At 37.4% G+C, this 19,281-nt stretch overlaps 6 protein-coding genes across 7 annotated transcripts; 3 read left to right on the top strand and 3 right to left on the bottom strand.

Moving 5' to 3' along the window:
- Nucleotides 1–152: 152 nt before the first annotated feature.
- LOC106654473 (inositol polyphosphate 1-phosphatase) lies at nt 153–2,203 on the bottom strand. 2 transcript variants are annotated; one of them, XM_014374391.2, is made up of 5 exons: nt 1,785–2,203; nt 1,371–1,701; nt 1,035–1,308; nt 788–956; nt 153–721 (listed from the first exon to the last, which is right to left on the bottom strand). In XM_014374391.2, exons 2-5 carry the CDS (start codon nt 1,581–1,583, stop codon nt 271–273), a joined length of 1,107 nt encoding a protein of 368 aa, XP_014229877.1. In that variant the 5' UTR covers nt 1,584–1,701; nt 1,785–2,203; the 3' UTR covers nt 153–270. The 2 variants fall into 2 exon arrangements, with proteins under 2 accessions (XP_014229877.1, XP_014229875.1); XM_014374389.2 differs by having other exon boundaries at nt 1,779–2,203.
- A 105-nt stretch (nt 2,204–2,308) lies between these two features.
- Nucleotides 2,309–4,361, top strand: LOC106654471 (protoporphyrinogen oxidase). The gene is made up of 2 exons (XM_014374388.2): nt 2,309–3,581; nt 3,704–4,361. The coding sequence occupies exons 1-2, from the start codon at nt 2,490–2,492 to the stop codon at nt 4,022–4,024; spliced, it is 1,413 nt and encodes a 470-aa protein (XP_014229874.1). The 5' UTR covers nt 2,309–2,489; the 3' UTR covers nt 4,025–4,361.
- Nucleotides 3,898–5,133, bottom strand: LOC106654474 (transcription initiation factor TFIID subunit 13). Its single transcript, XM_014374392.2, has 4 exons — nt 4,905–5,133; nt 4,560–4,794; nt 4,373–4,474; nt 3,898–3,988 (listed from the first exon to the last, which is right to left on the bottom strand). The coding sequence occupies exons 1-4, from the start codon at nt 4,938–4,940 to the stop codon at nt 3,984–3,986; spliced, it is 378 nt and encodes a 125-aa protein (XP_014229878.1). The 5' UTR covers nt 4,941–5,133; the 3' UTR covers nt 3,898–3,983.
- Nucleotides 5,134–5,892: 759 nt separating this feature from the next.
- Nucleotides 5,893–13,391, top strand: LOC106654365. The gene is made up of 5 exons (XM_014374183.2): nt 5,893–6,683; nt 6,884–7,379; nt 8,056–8,545; nt 8,709–8,904; nt 12,324–13,391. The coding sequence occupies exons 1-5, from the start codon at nt 6,652–6,654 to the stop codon at nt 12,604–12,606; spliced, it is 1,497 nt and encodes a 498-aa protein (XP_014229669.2). The 5' UTR covers nt 5,893–6,651; the 3' UTR covers nt 12,607–13,391.
- On the bottom strand, nt 9,561–11,426 carry LOC111694673 (zinc finger protein OZF-like). Its single transcript, XM_023463630.1, has 3 exons — nt 11,331–11,426; nt 11,144–11,255; nt 9,561–11,079 (listed from the first exon to the last, which is right to left on the bottom strand). Exons 1-3 carry the CDS (start codon nt 11,363–11,365, stop codon nt 9,697–9,699), a joined length of 1,530 nt encoding a protein of 509 aa, XP_023319398.1. The 5' UTR covers nt 11,366–11,426; the 3' UTR covers nt 9,561–9,696.
- Nucleotides 13,392–14,861: 1,470 nt separating the features above from the next.
- Nucleotides 14,862–16,826, top strand: LOC106654364. The gene is made up of 6 exons (XM_014374182.1): nt 14,862–14,922; nt 15,810–15,870; nt 15,966–16,037; nt 16,252–16,391; nt 16,481–16,626; nt 16,696–16,826. Exons 1-6 carry the CDS (start codon nt 14,862–14,864, stop codon nt 16,753–16,755), a joined length of 540 nt encoding a protein of 179 aa, XP_014229668.1. The 3' UTR covers nt 16,756–16,826.
- Nucleotides 16,827–19,281: the final 2,455 nt, after the last annotated feature.

Below are 19,281 nucleotides of genomic sequence, written 5' to 3' on the forward strand. Positions count from 1 at the left end.
TTTACGAATAAAAGATATTCAAAAATTTATAACTATATGAATAAAACAAACACTATGATTTTACAAACATTTACGAAGAAATTAAAAAATGATTTTTGTACATTAGTATTGATGAGACATTAATTTAGATTCTTTTTATTTACTTTTTTGTAACATATAATTTCAATTAAATACAGCGAGTGTGATTAACATTTCTTGTAACATTTATTAGAAATACAATTAAATTTAAACAAAATAAATTAGAAATTGTAACTCATTTGAAATAAAATTTTAACACAAGGCTTTTTTTAAATTTTCTAAAGTTTCAAAATTTCCAAATGCAATTAAACCACCTTCGTTTGAAGCTTCAGATTCAATAACAGAATATTTAATTGTAGAATTTATGTGATCTTCTCCACTGGTATATTTGTTGAAATCTAGGATTCCTCCTCCTTGTGATTTAAGTATGGAATGAGGGCCACAAACATCCCATCTGTAGGTTGAACCTCTTGAAAGTACATAAGCAGCAGCGTTACCCAGAGCGACACTTATAATTTTATATCCTGCACCGGCTGCATCAACTGTTCTAAAATTAGCTTCCTCTAATTTAGATTTTATACTGGGATTCTCAAATCTGCTTATTAGAACTATTTCACTATTTCCAATGAAGTCCTCATTTTTACGGATAGAACATATAGATACATCGTCATTAGAAAATCCCCAATAGCATATGCCTTTCCATCTTTAAATGAAAACATTAAAATTACAGAAATGTTTAAAATTTGAATTTTAACATATTTTTACTTACTTATCATCTGTATGATTATAAAATGGTTGATTAACGACCCCAATGATTGGTAAGCCTGAACATTGAGAATATGCACCAATAAGTACTGTAACACATCGTAGTCCACTCACATGAAGTCCAGTCTTTTCATCTATGACTTCTCCTCCATGAATATAGTCAGCTGTTGAATCTAGGTTTAAAACATAATCGCTAGACTACATGAAATTAACGTAACTCTTTGTGAGTTTAAAAAAACAATTATCAATACCTATGGGATCTATCCATATTCCCAAGTCTGAAATTTGAACTTCCAAATCTGTTGGTAAATTTTTAGAATCCACAGATACATCTGTCAGTGAAATGTCTCTATGCACTTCTTGAGAGAGCAATTCAGCAGCCAGCTGATCATTACCCAAGACTTTTTTCAAAAGTGCTGCTGTTTCATCTTGACTAGAACACACTTCCACAGTAATTGTTTCTCCTAAAGTATTGCTAAAAACATTGTTTTCTTCACCTTTTACGGCTCCAGATAGTTCAGGAAACTGAAAAATTTATTTCTTAATTTATAAATGTTTTTATTACAATAGATGTTTGATATGCTTACCTCTATTCCAATGTCATGTCTTATGGTTTCTTGTATTAACACGTCCGCTAGTGTTTTGAAATCTTGAAAGAATCTGGGATTTTTTTCGGCAGCCGATTTTTCTTGAACGAGCAGAGCAAACAATGCTTTATCTTGCCGACAAACTCGAGCAATATTAGCTGCTTTTTCGGATACTTTTAAAAGTACCCGTAGTAATCTGCTACCGTCTTTCATGTTTGCGAAAAAAGAGGCGAAAACTGCGTAAAATTGTAATTAACACCGATTCAGACAAGAGACTGCCACTGCCTGGTGTTCAACGTGAACAGCGAAGCCAAACAAGATACTAATCTAGCTGCAAAAAGACTCTTGTATAACTTTTATTTAATTCTATTAGAAACTCCGTTTTTATATTGTAAAACTGAAACGTACACGCACACAAACGTATCCTCGCTCGAGAAAATAGTCGAAATTATGCATGCTATTGAAAGACGTATTGGTTGCATTGCTGCTGCGGTCTTGCATTTAAATATGTGTTTTGAACGGATCGCTGGCTCCCGAGTGAACGTGACATTCTTTTGGTCGAGTCCAAGCAAATTATGCCGCTGGCGCACATCGTCCATTCAAAACGTCTATTTTTATCCAATCAATTTTATACATTCTCGCGTTGCGATTTGGCTTTCGAATTTGGAAAAAGTGAGCCCGACTGATATCGGCGAAATCAAATGAGCCGTATCACGAACGGTGCGGTGTCTTGCTCGTAGCAGACGACTGTCACGAAATAGCCAAAGGCCTGGACTCTCTGAAGTCAGAGCTGTCAGACTATCCCAACATTCCCAAGCAACACCAACGTTAGAGTCCGTTCGAGTGTATGATAGTCTTCTGCTCAAGTTGCGAATAACATACGACTGCGTGGAATTTTAGGTTAAAGAACCGATACGAGAGTTATTCAATTTTGTGCAAAAATATAAGTTTGTTGTGTATGCTTAAAAATACAACTTATGAATTTTGATTGTTTAAATGTAAAAGATTTTATTTGTAGAAAAAAAAAATATTAAATACAGATCTTTCTACATAGTTTTCAACTTCAAAAAACTGTGATTTAAATTATTTACAATTAGTTTGAATTAATTATATTAGAAAATGACAGCAATATTAGGAGGAGGTATATCAGGATTGAGTGCAGCTTATTACTGCCTTGAAAATCCAAGAATCGGATCTACAATTTTATTTGAGGCATCCAACAGACTTGGAGGATGGATAAAAAGTACATCATCGCCTACCGGTGTAATATTTGAAGAAGGCCCTAGAACTGTCAGACCATTCGGTCCTGCTGGAGAAAATACATTGAAACTTGTTGATAGTTTAAATTTAAATGGTAAAGTTATTCCAATAAATTCATCACATCCAGCTGCCAAAAATAGATTAATTTATGCTAACAAAAAATTACATTTGTTACCCAATTCCTTCAGTAGCTTGTTCAAAGTTAATACGCCATTTGAGAGACGTTTGATATCAGTTTTATGGAATGAAATTACAGCCTCTAAAGTTCAGAAAGAGGATGAAAGCATTTATTCTTTTGTAGAGAGGAGATTGGGCAAAGATGTGGCAGACTATTTAATAAGTCCTATGATTTGTGGGATTTGTGCAGGGGATGCTAAGAAAATAAGTGTTAACTTTTTACTAAAGCCAGCTTTTGAATTAGAACAAAAATATGGTTCTATAGTAAAAGGAATGTTGCTCAAATCATTTAATTCACCCAAAAGTTCTCAAAAAACTGAAAATGACAATGATAAATCATCATTAGCGCACAGAGCGAAAGAAGAAAAATGGTCTGTTTGGGGATTACAAGGTGGTTTACAACAGCTTCCAATAGCTTTAGAAAATAAATTACTTTCTAATAATCAAGTCAAAATAAATAAAAATTCAGTGTGCGAACAAATAACGTTTAAGCCTGGCCAAGTTGAAATGTTAATAAATGGAAAAACAGAAAAGTATTGTAAATTAATTTCAAGTTTATCTGCAAAATATCTTGCACCATTGTTAGAAAGACAACACCCACAATTATCAAGAGAATTATTAGCAATACCTTCTACTACAGTGGCTGTTGTTAATCTTCATTATGAAGGAAAAGTTTTACCTTTGGAAGCTTTTGGCTTTCTAGTACCACCAAAAGAAAATTCTCCAATTTTGGGAGTTATTTTTGACTCATGTGTATTCAAAAATTCAAATACAGTGAGTATTTAAATCATTTTATCATTTTAACTTATAATGTTTAAATTATTATTTATGTCAAATATTAGAAGTACATTTACATTGTGTAATAATAATACTTTAAATTATAATCTTAATTCCAGGTACTAACAGTTATGATGGGTGGAGCATGGTTTGACAAATTTTTCGCTGATAATAATACAAATGAACACTTCTTATCAGTTGCAGTGAATGAAACCAAAAAAATACTGGGCATTAAAGATGATCCAATAGAACATAATGTGTCTGTATTGAAAGACTGCATTCCACAATATGTAGTGGGCCATGTCCAAAGGTTGCAACGAATTGAAAGCTATATCTCTGCCCATAAACTTCCTATGGCACTTTGTGGTTCCTCTTTTCATGGAGTTGGCATCAACGATGTTATTCTGTCAGCAAAACAGGCTGTTTCGCAAATTGCTTAACTATTTTTAACTAACTACTAACTCATGCCAACATGCACCATATAAAGGCCTTATTGGGAATAGATTTGGAAGGATCAAATGAATTGACTAATATTTTAAATATTACTTTTTAGAATGGTTGTAAATAAAAAAATTTTCAAAGAAGAATAAAATTCTTAAAATTTTATAAAATTAATTATATCATATCATTTCATGAATTATATAAAAATTTGAAAGACATGCCTATAACAGTATACAGAAACATTGATAAAACATAAAATAAATCTACTAGAAACTAATGAAACAGAATACAAGATTGACGAAGTACAAAATACAAACACTGTAGGTATCATTGATCTATAACGTTACCTGCATATTTAACTTCATCAAAAGCTTTTCTAGCCTTTTTCAGTTCCTCATTCATTGTTAAAAGATCTTTAACTCGAGCATGTTTTCGAGCATCTTTTCTGACTGAAATAAACAAAATTAGATTAATGACATGCAATGAAGTGAAAAACTCTTTTGTATTATGAATTCCAGTGGTTTATAACCGTACCTAAAAAGACGATATCTTCTACTTGTACTCTACCAGTTCTGCCAATTTCCATGGCCCGATGTGTCATTTCTGTTATAAATTCAATAACTAGATCCTCTAGCAAGTCAACGCTTTCTGTGTATGGATTTTGATCATCGCCAAAACCATACATCATGCATCTAAGCTCCTTGGAGAAAAGTCTCTTCCGTGCACTAGTTAGGGCTCCTGGAGGGATCTCGCTCTCCTCATCTTCAAACTAGAAATGAAATTGTAAAAAATTAAATCAAAGTCGAGTAAAGGTAAATAAACGAAACCAAATAAAATAAAAAAAGAATGACAAAAGTGAATAAACGATAAAAATCTTACTGTGTCAAAGGCTTCTTCTTGGGGCAGCATTGCCATGTTGAGTAGTCAATATACGTCGAATCGAAGTATTCAATTATCAATATACGAGACAAATAATGAAAATCACTTAATCGAGTCAAATATCGGGCACTTGTTGTTTTTAGAATCGTTGTTTTATGTGTGTATGACTCGCTTAGAGCAACGACCAACTTATATACTGAAAACATTGGCACGCGGCCGAAACGTAAACAACTAAATTCTTACCAATAAGGAGCGCTTTTGTCGTAAATGCCAAGTCCGACTAACAGATGTCTTTAGTTACGGACCGACACGGATGTGGCGCGCAACTCGCAAGTATACAAATGTGTCACTTTAAATTGGGTTCTATTAGAATTACGAAGCACGCTATTAGATATGAAAGCTGATGAATTAGATAATTTTTATGAACGTTTTTCAGCTTCGAATTTCGACAAGCTTGTTCGAGATCGATATTTTCTTCGTGGATAAATCAATAATTCTGAAGATATCGATGTCGTTTTATTTTTACTCTTTTTTTATAGGTGCACAAGTAGTAAAAATAACCAATTCCTTACACGTTTGATTGCATCGAAAGTCCAAATCTAACGATCGTGGTTAATTATTTCTCAATGATACTTTTAGCAAATATCGCCGGCTGTGGGGTGGGGTAGGCCTATATGTTATAGCAGTAGCTTTTTTATTCGTACACATACGCAGTCGCGCAAGGGTGTACAGTCACGCACAGGCAAGCGCCGAGGCTCTCGTGAGCTCCACGCCGAACAAAACCTAAGGATAAATCGTATTGTATATTGAAAGCTCCTCGAATACGGAGGCGTCTACACAATTTTTTTACGCGAATATCGAAAATGTCTGAAACTCATTGGTGTAGTCATGAAAGTGCGGTGTAGTGCTATCGTCAATGATCCAAAAGCTCACGGCCGTCCTTGAACTTCTGGAGTACGATGTTCATTTTATTCATCATCGGCGAACGGACGCGGTGTAATAATGTAAAATAACCGCGACCCGATTGTAGTGCATTGTCATGCGACCGGCTCCTAAGTTCATTGATTTGAGAGTCGTAGTGACAACAGCTGTAGCGACTCGATAAGCGAGCTGCGTTGTGTTTGTTTTGAAATTGTGTGTAGCACAATGCACACATGGTGACGCGAGTGCAACCGGCAACGACGACGACGGCGACGTTATATCGATTGCGATCGCGAGAGCTGGTTCGTGTCATAAAAAAAAGAAAAGAAAGAAGAGCAAATGGTTCATATTATAATGTACACAGTGGTGTCAGTCTTATAAACTTGAATACGGACGATACTTTACCTCGAGAAAAAAGATAAGTCAGCCGCACACGCGAGTCAGACGTCGACGGCCGTCGATGAAAAAAATCAATATATAGACCACGGGGCCACGGCGGTGGTAAACAAGAAAAGCACATTAACGATCAGCACCGCATCGCGGGTGTAGTGTATGTATTGTGTATGCGCGCGTGTGTTCGTTACCATAAATATACACATAAAATAGTCGGCCGCAACAACTAAACAGCTGCTGCTGCTCGCCGCCTATTTTCCGCCGCTCGAGAGGAGGGATCTCTCTCGCTTCACTCTTGACCTTTGAGCGCGAAATGCTAATCTAACAAAGGGGGTGTGTGTTGTGCGCGAGCGTGCAGGTGCCAGCAGAAGCGATTTTACGGCCGCAACAGCACACCGCGCTATTACAGCCGAAGGATCGCGAGAAGTATGCCATGCAAGAAAAAAGTCGCCGCCACGATCGCAGGTGAGCTTTGAGCGCGAGTTCTTGCTTCTTTCTATTAAAAGTTTTTCGTGTAATGGTAAAGATAGAGTTTTTGTCCTTACTCGTACTTGAACAAATAGTTTCGATTCTAAATGAGTTTTATTAAATTGAAAAATCGCGTGGTGAACTGACTTTAAATGTCGTTCAAAAAATGAAATTAAAAACTATCACGATTTTCGCAGATCGACAAAGCTAAAGGGAGGAGGAGAAGCTGGTGGTGGTGGTGGCCCCGGCAGCAGCCGAGGAGAGTCACATCGACCCGGGAGAATGACGATAGCTCAGCACGAGGCCGAGGACAGATCGGCCGGCTCGAGCTGGGGCCAGCAGACGACCGAGCGTGGCTCCTGGTCCCAGGACGACATCGAGGTGGGGGCGAGCTCGCGTCGCATACAGCAGCACTGGCTGCTGGTCGAGCGCAGCCTCTACGGGGAGGAGGACCAGCTGCCCCGGGGCCCGCTGCTCGACGAGTGCCTGCAGTGGCGCGAACAGCTGCCGCATCTGCGCGTCGTCGGCTTCGGCGACGGCCGATCGCCACCGGTACCAGCGGAAAGACCAGCGGAAGATCGATCGCCCGAGAGACAGGACGATTTCAACGGATTGATGGGAATGCTGCCGCCCGCCGAGAACTTTTACCCCGACGGAGAGTCGAGATATCAAGGCTCCGATCATTTTTCTCAAGTGAGTATCTTTTTGTATTTTATTATAATAATTAGAATCGATAGGTAACATTTGAATTATTCGATTGAAAATTCTAAAATTTCGAGTGCCATTGAGAATTCCCAGTCTCGTCTTATTTTTCATCCTGAAACCTACGATTCATCGATCCATTTAATCGATACGTCACAAGTCGTTCCCAAAGTTTCTGCAAAAATTTCTCGCTACTTTTCCTCGGAAACTTTTTTCTCTCTTGCTTGCTTGCTTGTGTTTTTTTTTAACGCGAGAATAATTAAATAGCTCATGTCTGTGATTTTCGCTGTTGTTGCCAGCGCTAAAATAATATAATATCTGCACGCCAAGTTCATCAGCGCGCCACAATACACCTACTACCCCGCGTGTATACACAATCGTGCTTTATCCTTCGCATTTTAACATGCAAAGGTATAAAATCACTAGTAAAGATAAGCTCGCTCGCTAGAGAGCCGTAACTCATGGACTTATTACTGGGCGAACTTGACTTGCTTAATAAGAAAGCCGAGATAATTATTTTTGCTTATTTTTTTTCACCCCGTCAAACAAGAGTGATTTTTTTTGCGAACTTGGCTTTGAACCTCGTTGCAGCTGCATAATGCGATTTAGGTCAAAGCTTTTCCGAACGCGATCATCGATTTAAAATCGGCTCTTTCTGTAAACACAGGAAGCGAGCAATCATTCGACATCGGCGGCGAGGCCCGTAAATCGACGACAAGCGAAGGAGGAGGTGCTCGATCACCTGGTCGACTTCGTGTGCAAGGAGCTGGCCGAGATCGAGGAAGAGAAACGTCTGGAGGCGCAGGAGGAGGCGGCCCGCTGCGCCCAAGAGCTCGACGAGTTCTTGACCATCAGCCCGGCGCCCAAGTCCAGCGACAAGGTGCCGCTGGTCGGCAACAATTATCACTACAGCGCTGCCGAGCGAACGACATCGTCGACCACGAAATTGCCGCCAACCAACGGCAGTCCTCCTCCTCCTCCGAGCAGCAGCCGTAACAAGCTTGGCACCGTGTTCAACGAGAAGATCATCGTAAGCCCGGTGCCGTACGTCGCGACCACGAGGCAGAGCTTCAGCACGCTGCGTCGCACCCCCATACAGTTCCTCGCCGCCGAGCAGCAGGATTATTACTGCGGCAGCAATTTGCTCGAGATATCTGGTGAGAGCGGATTCATTGTCGAGGCTTGATTAATGCCAAAATTATAAATCAATATATATCCTGCAATCCGATCGCGTATCGCATTATCAAAATTTAACGCTGTTTAGGCGTTATATAATAACTGATGACAAAATCGGTATCATTCAATGTCTTGTGCCTGCAGCCTCGAAGCGAGGAGTAGGAGGAAACAACACCGGTGGCAGGCCATCGTTATCCGTGACGAGGAAGACGCCCTTGTTACAGTTGCCGCGCGGCCAGCAGTCTTCCTGGTTGTCGCCACCGGTCTGCCCAACCGTCTGGCCGGATAACATCAAGCTCTCGCCCATCGACACGACGAGATTGCCCAGCAGCAAGAGCAGGTATATAAATATCACGCTGCGTTCCTCGCTTGTATTTGAGTTTATTTTAAGCCTGCGCTCGATCGTGATTTTTATCCGAGATCTCTCGATTTTCTAGAAACAACAACAACAAAATTGAAATATTTTTGTAGGCGAGCATTATCCTTAAATCGATTTGTGCTCTCATTGCCGAGCCTCGTTTACCGCGGTGCTCGATCATGTGTATAATTAGATCCGAGCTCTGAGATAAGTTCGCCGTGTAATTGCGTCTATGCATATTACCTACGTTCGGACATTCTACCTTAGAACGATAACTTCACATTGAGTTTGCTATTTTTCATTTTGCTATGTTTTTTGTTTATTTGTTTATTTTTTTATATAAAACTCGTATCGTGTTAATCTCAAACGAGTGGGAAAAATTATTGCGATTGAACTTTTTAAACAGCTGTGATTCAACGTGAGAATTTAGAAGAATCGCTTATCGCGCAGAGCAAAGTTACGATTTCTTCGGTCTGAAACTTTTTTTTTTATCTTGAGCAGCTGTTGGGTTTATTGATGTTGAATCAAAAATGAACACTAGGTGTGCATGCAATGAATCCAATCGTTTATGTTAATTACATACAATTTTTTTATTAATGATCTATCTATCCAATAACTTTTTTTGTTTTGAGCAAAAAATATTGAGTCACTTATATTGCGTCGATTAATAATTGTTGCATGCACAAATTTGTTATTTGTATCTGTCATATTTAAAATTAAGTCTTCGAGTAAGATTTTTTTACGAAATTAAAAATAAATATAGGTATTATACATTTACTTATGCAGATTGCGTGAATGCAAGTGTGCCATAACTGCATGGGCTTTAAGATTTTTTTCTTGTCCAAATTTTTTTCCGCATATATTACATGCATGGGTTACACCATTATGTACCGAATGTATGTGTCTTTTGAGGTGACTCTTCTGTGTGAATTTCTTTCCGCACACATCACAAGTATGCGTGACATCATTGTGCTTCGAATCAATATGGATTCGGAGACTTCTCTTGTATTTGAATATCTTTCCACATGTGTTACACTCATGCGTGACACCTATATGTACTGCATCAATATGGAATTTAAGATTATTCATTTTCATAAACGTCTTTCCGCAAGTCTCACATGTTTTACGTGCATACACAATACCCCTATGTAGCACATTAACATGTTTCCGGAGGTAAGATCGGCCTGAAAAAATTTTTTCACAAATATCACATTTATGAGTGATTTTGCGATGAAGCGAATCGATGTGGGATTTAAGATGGTCTTTTCGTGAAAATGATTTTCCGCAAATACCACATGCATGTTTGACACCATTATGATCTGCATTGATATGAGTTTGAAGTTTACTATTCCATTTAAATATCTTTCCGCAAACAGTACATGTGTGGGTAATACCACTATGCATCGAATCTATATGAGTTTTGAGACTACACTTGGCTGAGAATTTATTTCCGCAAATGTAGCATGCATATTTGACCACATTATGTACCGAATCGATATGGGTATTGAGATTACACTTGTTTGAGAATTTCTTTCCGCAGACATCACATGCTTGGGTGAGACCAATGTGCTTCATATTCACGTGGGTTTTGAGATTACTCTTGGTTGAAAACTTTTTTCCGCAAATATCACATGCATGTGTGATTCCGTTGTGCACCGAATCTATGTGTCTTTTGAGATCACTTTTTTGTGTGAATGTCTTTTCGCATACATCGCATGCAACTTTGACACCTAAGTGCACTGCATTGATGTGAGTTTTGAGATTACCCTTAGTTGAGAATTTATTTCCGCAAACATTACATGCGTGGGTAGAACTACTATGCATCGGACTGATGTGGGTTTTTGATCTCTGTTGGTCGTTGAGGTCCGTTGTAATTCTATTTTTTTCATTTTGCCCGCTAAATTCGCAGTTTAAATTCAAACTCGATTCTTCCGAAACGTTACCGAAATATTCTTTTTTCACTCCATCCATATTTTCTATTTTAATTTTATTTGGATAATCTCGAGTATATTTAGTATTGTGCAAGTTTTCCGAGTAGTCTTCGATTTTCTGAACTGCCAATAAATTAAAACTCGGCTTCAGATCTTGACATTCCAAAACTATTTCCATGTCTTCACGAGGTTCAGACATTCCGTCATATTCTTGAAACCCGTGGTTCTGTGAATAAGATTTAAGTTTAAAATATCGACCATATGAGTCGAATATATTCATTAATTCTTACTGGATTTTCTCGCAGAAATCTTGAGAATTGAACATCCTGCCCATCTCGAGTCTTGTCAATTATATTACTATTGTTTTCCAAAAGTGACTCATGGCAAGGCTCAGTTTTTACTCTGAAATGCATAGAATAAGATTGAGTATCAATCTTTAATATTTTCAATTTTCCATTACGATGAAACAAAAATTACCTGATAGCCCAGTTAAATACGCCGTTGGATTCCATGTTTATCACTTGAAATTTTTCCAACGACTAATCTCGCCGTAGTAATGTTACACATTGAACTAACCAAATCAAATTTGACAATATTTACAAGTCATGAAAGGAGAGTTTAACCAAATCAATGAAAACAAAGTAAGACTATGTTTAATGTATATAGAAATTACAATGTTGATTACTTGTCTAATGAAAAATAAGACAATTTTATAATAACATTGTACTTGTAACAAAAAAAATAAAAGTTATAAAAAAATGTCATTCTGCGTGACCAGAGCTGGAAAAGAGTTAATAATTTATAAACTGAAATGTCAATTATGAAAATTCAGTGAATAAAACAATAAATTTCTAGAAGATTCAGTTGTGAATTTTACCAATATCCGAGGTGCAAAATAATCGAATTTCTCTCTATTACACCTGCAGCATCAGGTTAAATAAAAAAACAAAGAATCGATCCATCGGTCCACAGCGATTGTATATAAAAACGACTCTCATATGCGCATCGAAGATCGTTCGAGCAGAGAAGAGCATCGATAATATCTCAATCGAGTGTGTATTTTTGGGCCCCCGACAAAATAAATAAAGAATGAGAAAGAAGAGGCAAAGAGCGAAAAAAGGGTCGCGGTCAGCACTTGCAATTTTTTTTGATTTTTGCTTTTCCTTTTTTTTCACCGTCTACAGTATCCGCTCTCTCTCTCTCTCTCTCTCTCTCTCTCTCTCTCTCTCTCTCTCTCTCTCTCTNCTCTCTCTCTCTCTCTCTCTCTCTCTCTCTCTTCCTCTCGGGTTTATCTCTGGACCTACGCTTTCATCGGACAATTTATACTTCGAGGCTCATAACAAACTAATTTTGAACTAGAAACGAGTATACATTACAAGTATGAAAAATCTTACGAAAATTATGTCAGAGCTTCAAGCTAGGTAAAATAAAATAAAATCAATAATAATTCCGATTGATTTTTCGTTACAGGTCGATGGGCAAGCCAAACGATCAGAACCAATCTACCGCTGCGTCAGCTCGTCGCCATCGTAACTGCTTGAGCCCGATGGACCGTTCCGCGACTCACCAGCCGAGCTCCTTGTCGCCGCCACCGTCGCGCGCCTGCAGCTGCCGAAACAATCGACTCGACGGCCTGGAGATACGTGGCTCGCACATCGTTCGCTCGGCCCGACGAGAAACCACGACGGCGACGACGCCTACGTCGACCAAAATCAAGCTGGCCCGGCTGAAACCTACCCTCGAGAGCCAATGAGTTTGAGCGTGCCGCGACGGCCTCGACTTTGGCCTTAACTCGAAAGTTCAACGATTTTCTTCACGTGCCTTATATACTATATATTATATATTATGTATAAAATACATGTACATTCCTTGCCTGACTGAACCCGTTATCTTAAGCGCGTTTATTTCGAGCATCGCCCACGAACTAGACCTTCGCACTCGTTCGAGCTAGTATTTCTCATTTTTATCCATCGTTGTATCTAATCTCGTGTACTTATTCATTCGATTCGCACCGTACGAGAACGAAAATCTGTTCTATCCTTGTGCGTTTAATCATTCTCTAATACTTTGCAGCTCGCGTAATAATCGGTCTATTCTCGCGTAATTATAATTTTTTTTCTCTCCTATAAAGACTCCATGTTACGAAGCAAATGACGAGGATCGAGCGCGTGTATACGATGCAGTCGCGCGGGGGACGCGCCAGACACGTGACGAGCGAGTGTGGGTGGATCGTAAACTTGTGGCATTCGCGTATATATTACGAGCGCACGAACATGTGACGTTAAATGAAATTTCTTAAAGGAGATAAGTATCCTCGGCTCATGAGTACGTTTCTGGACGGTTTCCGTTTAAAAGACCTATAACGTACGTAATACATATGAACTTATATATGTGTGTATGTAAATTCGAGCCCTGCGCTATCTCGCGCTGCGATCGGGCGACATGCAAACACGTGAAGTTTGTGCCCGTGAATCTCATGAATATGTGTGTATAGTCTGAGTGAGTGTGTGTGTGTGTGAGTGTGTGTGCGTGTTTCATATTAGAACAATATGTGTATATTATGTATGTGCCACATATGAGCGCGATTAATTATTATTTTCACCAGATTTATGAAAGTACAAACTCTTCGTCGGAACGTTGATAATCTATCCCGTTGAAGGCGAGTTTTAAGCCAGCGATACGCTATTTTTTTTTTTTTTTTTAAAGAAAATCATGAAAGAATGAGACTATGTATTCGAAACACAAAGCATAAGTACGAAGTTTATGTACCGTATGGCGATATAAATATTTTTGTAGCCCACATTTGGAGACTTCTTGGTACAATAATGATAATTTTATTATTCTAATTCTTTGGTCTTTCATTTTCTTTATTCCTACTATGTCGCTCAAACACGTACACGTAATTTTTTTCAGTTATAAACATTCAATTGTCCAAAACTGACATAATTTCGACTCACAGTGAGTGAGCTTGAACTATATTTGCATCGAGAAAACAAAGAAATTTTTGATACTTTGCATAAATATTTGCAAGCACGAAGCAACAAACTCAATGGAACGAATGAGGGTGAAAAAAAAGCCCGTGCGCGCGAGACTTCATACGAGCTGTACGGCTGAAGAAAAAAAAATCCCCCACGCACACGGGTAGAGAGAGTACGAAGACTCGCATACAAACACACTCGAGAGAGAGAGAGAGAGAGCTTGGCTCGCTGGCGCTCCGGCTCACCGCTGCTAAGTGAATATTTGAAAAGCTCATTAAAAAGCTCGCACTCCACGGGGCCACATACTAGCGAAGCAGCATAGCGGGCGCGCTGCTCGCGATATATATGCGCGTTCGCTGAGGCGGCCGAGTAGAAACGCACATAGAGGAAAGCTCGCCCTTCGCGTCTCGCACAATAGACTCTCTTCTACACGTATAAACTGTGCACATTTTTTATGCGAGGCTGTTGCTCCGCTGCGCAGCGTCGTCTACTGCATGAATGCCACCCATATAGATATACACGAAGCCCGGCACTGGCATCACGAGGCGCGCGCGCGCTTTCGTTTACGCAGCATCCCCGCAATGCTTTTCAACCGCGACGATCTCGTCGTGCAGTCTCGCGCGTGCCAATGTCCTACACTGACAGCTTCTTACGTTCTCGCTCGAAAGCTCGTGGCTACGATTAATACTTGATTGTTTTTAGTGTTTCGATTTCTGGAGAGAAAATATCAGTTGCCTCTGAAAGTAACATCATTGAGCGATTCGAATTTCATCAACGAGTTTTTTATTTTGAAAAAGTAATTATTTTTATAGAAATCCAAATCTCGAATCACTGATTGACTCCACAGCTAGTATTGAAATAAAAAAATTCAAATTTGTGGAAAAAAATATTGATTCATTTTCGATTATTCGGAAGTATCAAAAATAATGAATTTGAAATGGCTTTTTGTGTGAATATAAGTAATATTAATTGGATAAGTAATTCTTAGCGAAGATCATTATCGTACAAGTGGTCGTAAATTATGACAAGTATGTTGGTTGAAAAAAAATGTTTACTTTTATCAAGAATTATTGGAATCTTCACAGCAGTTGGTTAGTATGTTAAGCTAAGAATTCTGATTTTAATCGATTTTCATTGACCATCAATTCTTTGTAAACTAAAGCTGAAATTTTGAGTTCTAGTTATTGAACACTTTCATAATTTATTTATTTTAGAACATTCAACCTCTGAAAGTAGGTATTACTTAAAATTTGAAGTATCTACTCTAATGAAATATAATGCAAAATTTAAGATTAATACATCAAACTTACGCATCATATTACTTACAAAACATCAATTGGTGCATTTCTGCCCGAAAACTAATTATTTTACACTATTATAGTCATAAAACTTTTTTTTAATTTGAAACTTCATTTTAATTATTCGTTCTATTTTACGAACTATTACACATTGTAACCGAAATATCTGCTTTCATAAAAAACAAAGACCGAATTAAAATGTCAAATGGATGCATTTTGATTACACCAGTAAGATTGTGAAACATCTTGCTAAAACAGCTTATCACAATTTTAAGTAGCGCCTGCATCGTTCAATCTAATTATCGCCAGGAAAACTCGCAAAACTTCATTTCCCGCCCTGCTTGTCGTTTCCTGAAAAATTTTTTCTCCCATAGTATTAAAAAAGAACCAATTCTTTTGCCGATAAAAATTCTAGAACGACTTTATGATTTTCATTCAATACATATTTTCATTAACAAATGTTTTATAAACAAAAGTAATGATGATTACAATTTAAAATTGATATTGTAAGTATGCATAAAAATACTTTGTTTTCTATAGAGCTCGTTCATTCTGCACCATTCTAAAGTGACATCTAACATTTTTTATGAGATATTTTGATAAAAATATTAATTTAATAATATGTATATTCTTCAAATGTATATTCTTCATGATTCACTAAATTCAATAAATTTTCGTAGTTACTTGCATCGTTGGACTAGACTGTGCTCTAAACGGCCATGAGCTAAGTTTGTACATCTTGTGAGTAGCAACACCAATTTTTTTTATTCATTTCAAAACGCAATAAAATGCACTCTCAATATTTTTCTTTAATAACTTCATAATTATTTCTTCAGTGTTTCTTCGTTCATCATTTTCTTTTTTGAAACCGAGTGGATGATAGATTTCTACATTAGAGATTCTAGTCGGTAAGTGTCGACGTTTATGAAATAAAATATTTCCATCCTTAATAAATAACTAATTTATTCGTGTCTAATAACTAATATTTGTATATAAAACTCTGAAAATTCATTTAAAAATGCGAATGCGAAAATGCGATTAAAAAAGTTGAACATAAAATAATAATAATAGAGAGTACATTTATTACATAAATGTATTAAATATATTCTTGTACTTTTGTAGGAGCACGGAAAGTATTGGAGTTCGTTGTTGGTCTGTTATTTACTCAGCGACGAGCGGTTGGAAAAAGGGATTATTTTACTTGCCGCTCGCCTGTATATTAGCCTGGATATCATATAATACTTGGCTTTATTATTCTAATGGTAAGAGCAATTCAGAAAACATACTTTTAGTGGAGACTCGTGGATTCATAAATCTGTTCCATTGTAACATTAATGTGGAAAATTTCCAGCCCTGCTATTATTGTCATTGACGATCATGCATTCAGCTACTCATAATACCCCAAATTCAGCAGTACAAGTTTCCCTAACTCACTCGGTGAATCAAAATTTGCTGAATGCAACGTCCGATTGTCACAATCACTTTGAAGAAGTCTTGGTAATTCATTCATTCAATTTATTTTTCTAAAAAATTATCGCACTTGATTTATCAGGTTTTATACTACAGATAATCGATGATTGTGTGGGTAGTCGAAGAGGCTTCGGTGAGTGTCACGAAACTATATGACAAGAGCGTCAGCCCTCGTGGGCCAGTGAGACGGACGAAGATAGCGAGGCTGAACCTCAACAAATTTGTCAAATAGCAACTATATCTTAAAATGTATTGAGAACCAGTACACTCCATGTTCAAAAACACATAAATTTCACTTCTCGGAATGACATCGTTAAAATCACTGAGAAACGTCACTCAAAAAGTATCCAACTGATCCTATTGAACTTTTGCACACTTTCTTTGAGCAGTTACTGACGTATTTTGATTTTTCCAAAAAAATTTTTGTTTATAACAAATTTTCGAAAAATAAGGAATAAAAGTTATATATAGAAAGTAGGAGCGTTCTACATAGATTTTATGATCAGGACCGGCTATACAAAGAAGAACTTGACGTCGATGAAGACGGCAAGCTGCTGTTGCGTCTCACCACGCCGCTGCACCACGCAGTCAGTGGCAGATTATGGAGCACGCCAACCATGCCATGGATGGAATGCTTGCGGATATCGGCGGGATATGTTGTAATAAATATTAAAATTTTTTATAATTTATTATACATTTTACAAGGATCTATTGACTCGATATTATAAAAAGCATTTTTGAAGAATATTTAGTTTTAGAATCGTCACCGAGTTAGAATTTTAAAATGCTTCAAATTTGGAAGGATAATGTATAAACAAATAAATCGGTAACTTGGTTGTAAACATTACCATGATAATAGATTTTGACATCGTCTCTCGAAACACTAATTATATGTATGTAAAAACAAATTAGTTTGAATGTTTTCTTTTCCGATGAAACAAGTCATAATACCAGGAAATAAATTTTACCCGTTCGATTTCCGTTACATTAAATTGAAGGATCCATTGTTTAATTTAGGTACTAAAATGGATAAAACTAAGAAGAAATCCGAGGAAATTTTCTCGAAAGATAATTCAAGTGAATATGGAATTTTTGTATCAGACGACAAAAAATACATTTTTGATATTTGTCAGGAGGAATTTAAACTAGAATCAAACATGTTAATACACCGAGACACGATTCACAATGAAAAAAAAGATTTCGCATGCGACGAGTGTCAGAAGAAATTTGAGTTCCGAAGTCATTTGAGTAGGCACCAAGTATTAGAACACAAAAGCCGCAACGATTTTGCATGCTACAAGTGCGAGAGAAAATTTAAAAATAAATCGACTTTACTCAAGCACAAAAGAATATTCCACGAAGTTTTCAGAGATTATTTATGTGAAAAGTGCGCCAAGAGATTTGGGAATAAACCAAGTTTGCTCATGCACATAAAGACAGTACACCACGATCGAAAAGATTTTACATGTGACAAGAGCGAGGAAATATTTACAAATAAATCGCATTTTCTCGTCCACCTGAAGAAAGCACACGAAGGTCTGAAAGATTTAGCCTTGAAGACTGACAAAAGTTACTTATGTGACCATTGCGGGAAGAAATTTATGAAAAAACAGCATTTGCTCTTACACCAAAAAATTGTCCACGAGGGCCGGAGAGATTTCGCATGTGACGAGTGCAAGAAAAAGTTTGGATATAAATCCGTTTTACTTTCCCATCAAAAGACAGTCCACGAAGGACGCAAAGATTACAAATGTGAGAAGTGCGAAAAAAAATTTAGACGAAAATCAGATATGTTACTGCACCAAATGACAGTACATGAAGGTCGCAAAGATTACGAATGCGACAATTGCAAGAAAAAATTTGCATATAAATCAGATTTGTTGAAGCACCAAAAGACAATCCACGAAAATCGCAAAGATTACCCATGTGACAAGTGCAAGAAGAAATTTGGGGATCAAAGCAATTTGCGGAAGCATCAAAAAACAGTCCACGAAAATCGTAAAGATTACGTATGCGACAAATGCGAGAAGAAATTTGGCGAACAAAGCACTTTGATCAGACACAAAAAACTAGTCCATGAAGGTCAAAAAAAGTACACATGTGATAAATGCGAAAAGAAATTTGGACAAAGATCGCATTTGCTCTCCCACCAAAGGACAGTTCATGAAAGTCGCAAAGGAAGTAGAGATTTTGCATGTGAAAAGTGCGAGAAAAAATTTCAACGAATATCGAATTTGAAGAGACACATAAAAACAGTCCACAATGCTTGCAAAGATTTCGCATGCGACAAGTGCGAAAAAAAATTGTACAAAAATCAGATTTGTCGAGACACCAACGGACAGTCCATGAGGTTCACCAAGATTATGCATGCGACAAGTGCGAGAGAAAATTTGGAAATAAATCAAATTTTCTGGAGCACCAAATGACGTTCCACTAATATCATTAAAATTTTGTGTACCTCCATCGAATTTAAAACAGAAAAACAGTCAATGAAATTCTCAGGTACTAACTATCGGACAATTTTTACAACATTAAACGTATGCGATAAATACGTTTTTTTCTTATTATAATCGAAGATATATGCAGTTGCATCCAATTTTACGTCAGATGATAATCCAGTTATTAAGAATAATTTGTTGCTTGTAAGAATTTCTCGAACTCATTGCAGACGTATACATAGTT

This window comes from Trichogramma pretiosum, unplaced genomic scaffold (genome assembly GCF_000599845.2).
Source record: "Trichogramma pretiosum strain Unisexual culture from Peru unplaced genomic scaffold, Tpre_2.0 scaffold47, whole genome shotgun sequence".
Lineage (NCBI taxonomy): Eukaryota > Metazoa > Arthropoda > Insecta > Hymenoptera > Trichogrammatidae > Trichogramma > Trichogramma pretiosum.

What these genes read in the sequence shown, in the direction of transcription:
- LOC106654364 (XM_014374182.1), top strand. Translation starts at nt 14,862, where the DNA reads ATGTTGGTTGAAAAAAAATGTTTACTTTTATCAAGAATTATTGGAATC. An exon ending in GAGCTAAGTTTGTACATCTT is followed by an intron (nt 15,871 to 15,965) that starts GTGAGTAGCAAC and finishes TTATTTCTTCAG; the next exon opens with TGTTTCTTCGTTCATCATTT. An exon ending in TTGGCTTTATTATTCTAATG is followed by an intron (nt 16,392 to 16,480) that starts GTAAGAGCAATT and finishes GAAAATTTCCAG; the next exon opens with CCCTGCTATTATTGTCATTG.
- LOC106654473 (XM_014374391.2), bottom strand. Translation starts at nt 1,583, where the DNA reads ATGAAAGACGGTAGCAGATTACTACGGGTACTTTTAAAAGTATCCGAA. An exon ending in GACATGACATTGGAATAGAG is followed by an intron (nt 1,309 to 1,370) that starts GTAAGCATATCA and finishes TAAATTTTTCAG; the next exon opens with TTTCCTGAACTATCTGGAGC. An exon ending in TATAATCATACAGATGATAA is followed by an intron (nt 722 to 787) that starts GTAAGTAAAAAT and finishes TTTCATTTAAAG; the next exon opens with ATGGAAAGGCATATGCTATT.
- LOC106654365 (XM_014374183.2), top strand. Translation starts at nt 6,652, where the DNA reads ATGCAAGAAAAAAGTCGCCGCCACGATCGCAG. An exon ending in AGTCGCCGCCACGATCGCAG is followed by an intron (nt 6,684 to 6,883) that starts GTGAGCTTTGAG and finishes CGATTTTCGCAG; the next exon opens with ATCGACAAAGCTAAAGGGAG. An exon ending in CAATTTGCTCGAGATATCTG is followed by an intron (nt 8,546 to 8,708) that starts GTGAGAGCGGAT and finishes TTGTGCCTGCAG; the next exon opens with CCTCGAAGCGAGGAGTAGGA.
- LOC106654474 (XM_014374392.2), bottom strand. Translation starts at nt 4,940, where the DNA reads ATGGCAATGCTGCCCCAAGAAGAAGCCTTTGACACA. An exon ending in AAGAAGAAGCCTTTGACACA is followed by an intron (nt 4,795 to 4,904) that starts GTAAGATTTTTA and finishes TTTCATTTCTAG; the next exon opens with TTTGAAGATGAGGAGAGCGA. An exon ending in AGAAGATATCGTCTTTTTAG is followed by an intron (nt 4,475 to 4,559) that starts GTACGGTTATAA and finishes TGTTTATTTCAG; the next exon opens with TCAGAAAAGATGCTCGAAAA.
- LOC111694673 (XM_023463630.1), bottom strand. Translation starts at nt 11,365, where the DNA reads ATGGAATCCAACGGCGTATTTAACTGGGCTATCAG. An exon ending in GTATTTAACTGGGCTATCAG is followed by an intron (nt 11,256 to 11,330) that starts GTAATTTTTGTT and finishes TATGCATTTCAG; the next exon opens with AGTAAAAACTGAGCCTTGCC. An exon ending in GATTTCTGCGAGAAAATCCA is followed by an intron (nt 11,080 to 11,143) that starts GTAAGAATTAAT and finishes TCTTATTCACAG; the next exon opens with AACCACGGGTTTCAAGAATA.
- LOC106654471 (XM_014374388.2), top strand. Translation starts at nt 2,490, where the DNA reads ATGACAGCAATATTAGGAGGAGGTATATCAGGATTGAGTGCAGCTTAT. An exon ending in TATTCAAAAATTCAAATACA is followed by an intron (nt 3,582 to 3,703) that starts GTGAGTATTTAA and finishes TCTTAATTCCAG; the next exon opens with GTACTAACAGTTATGATGGG.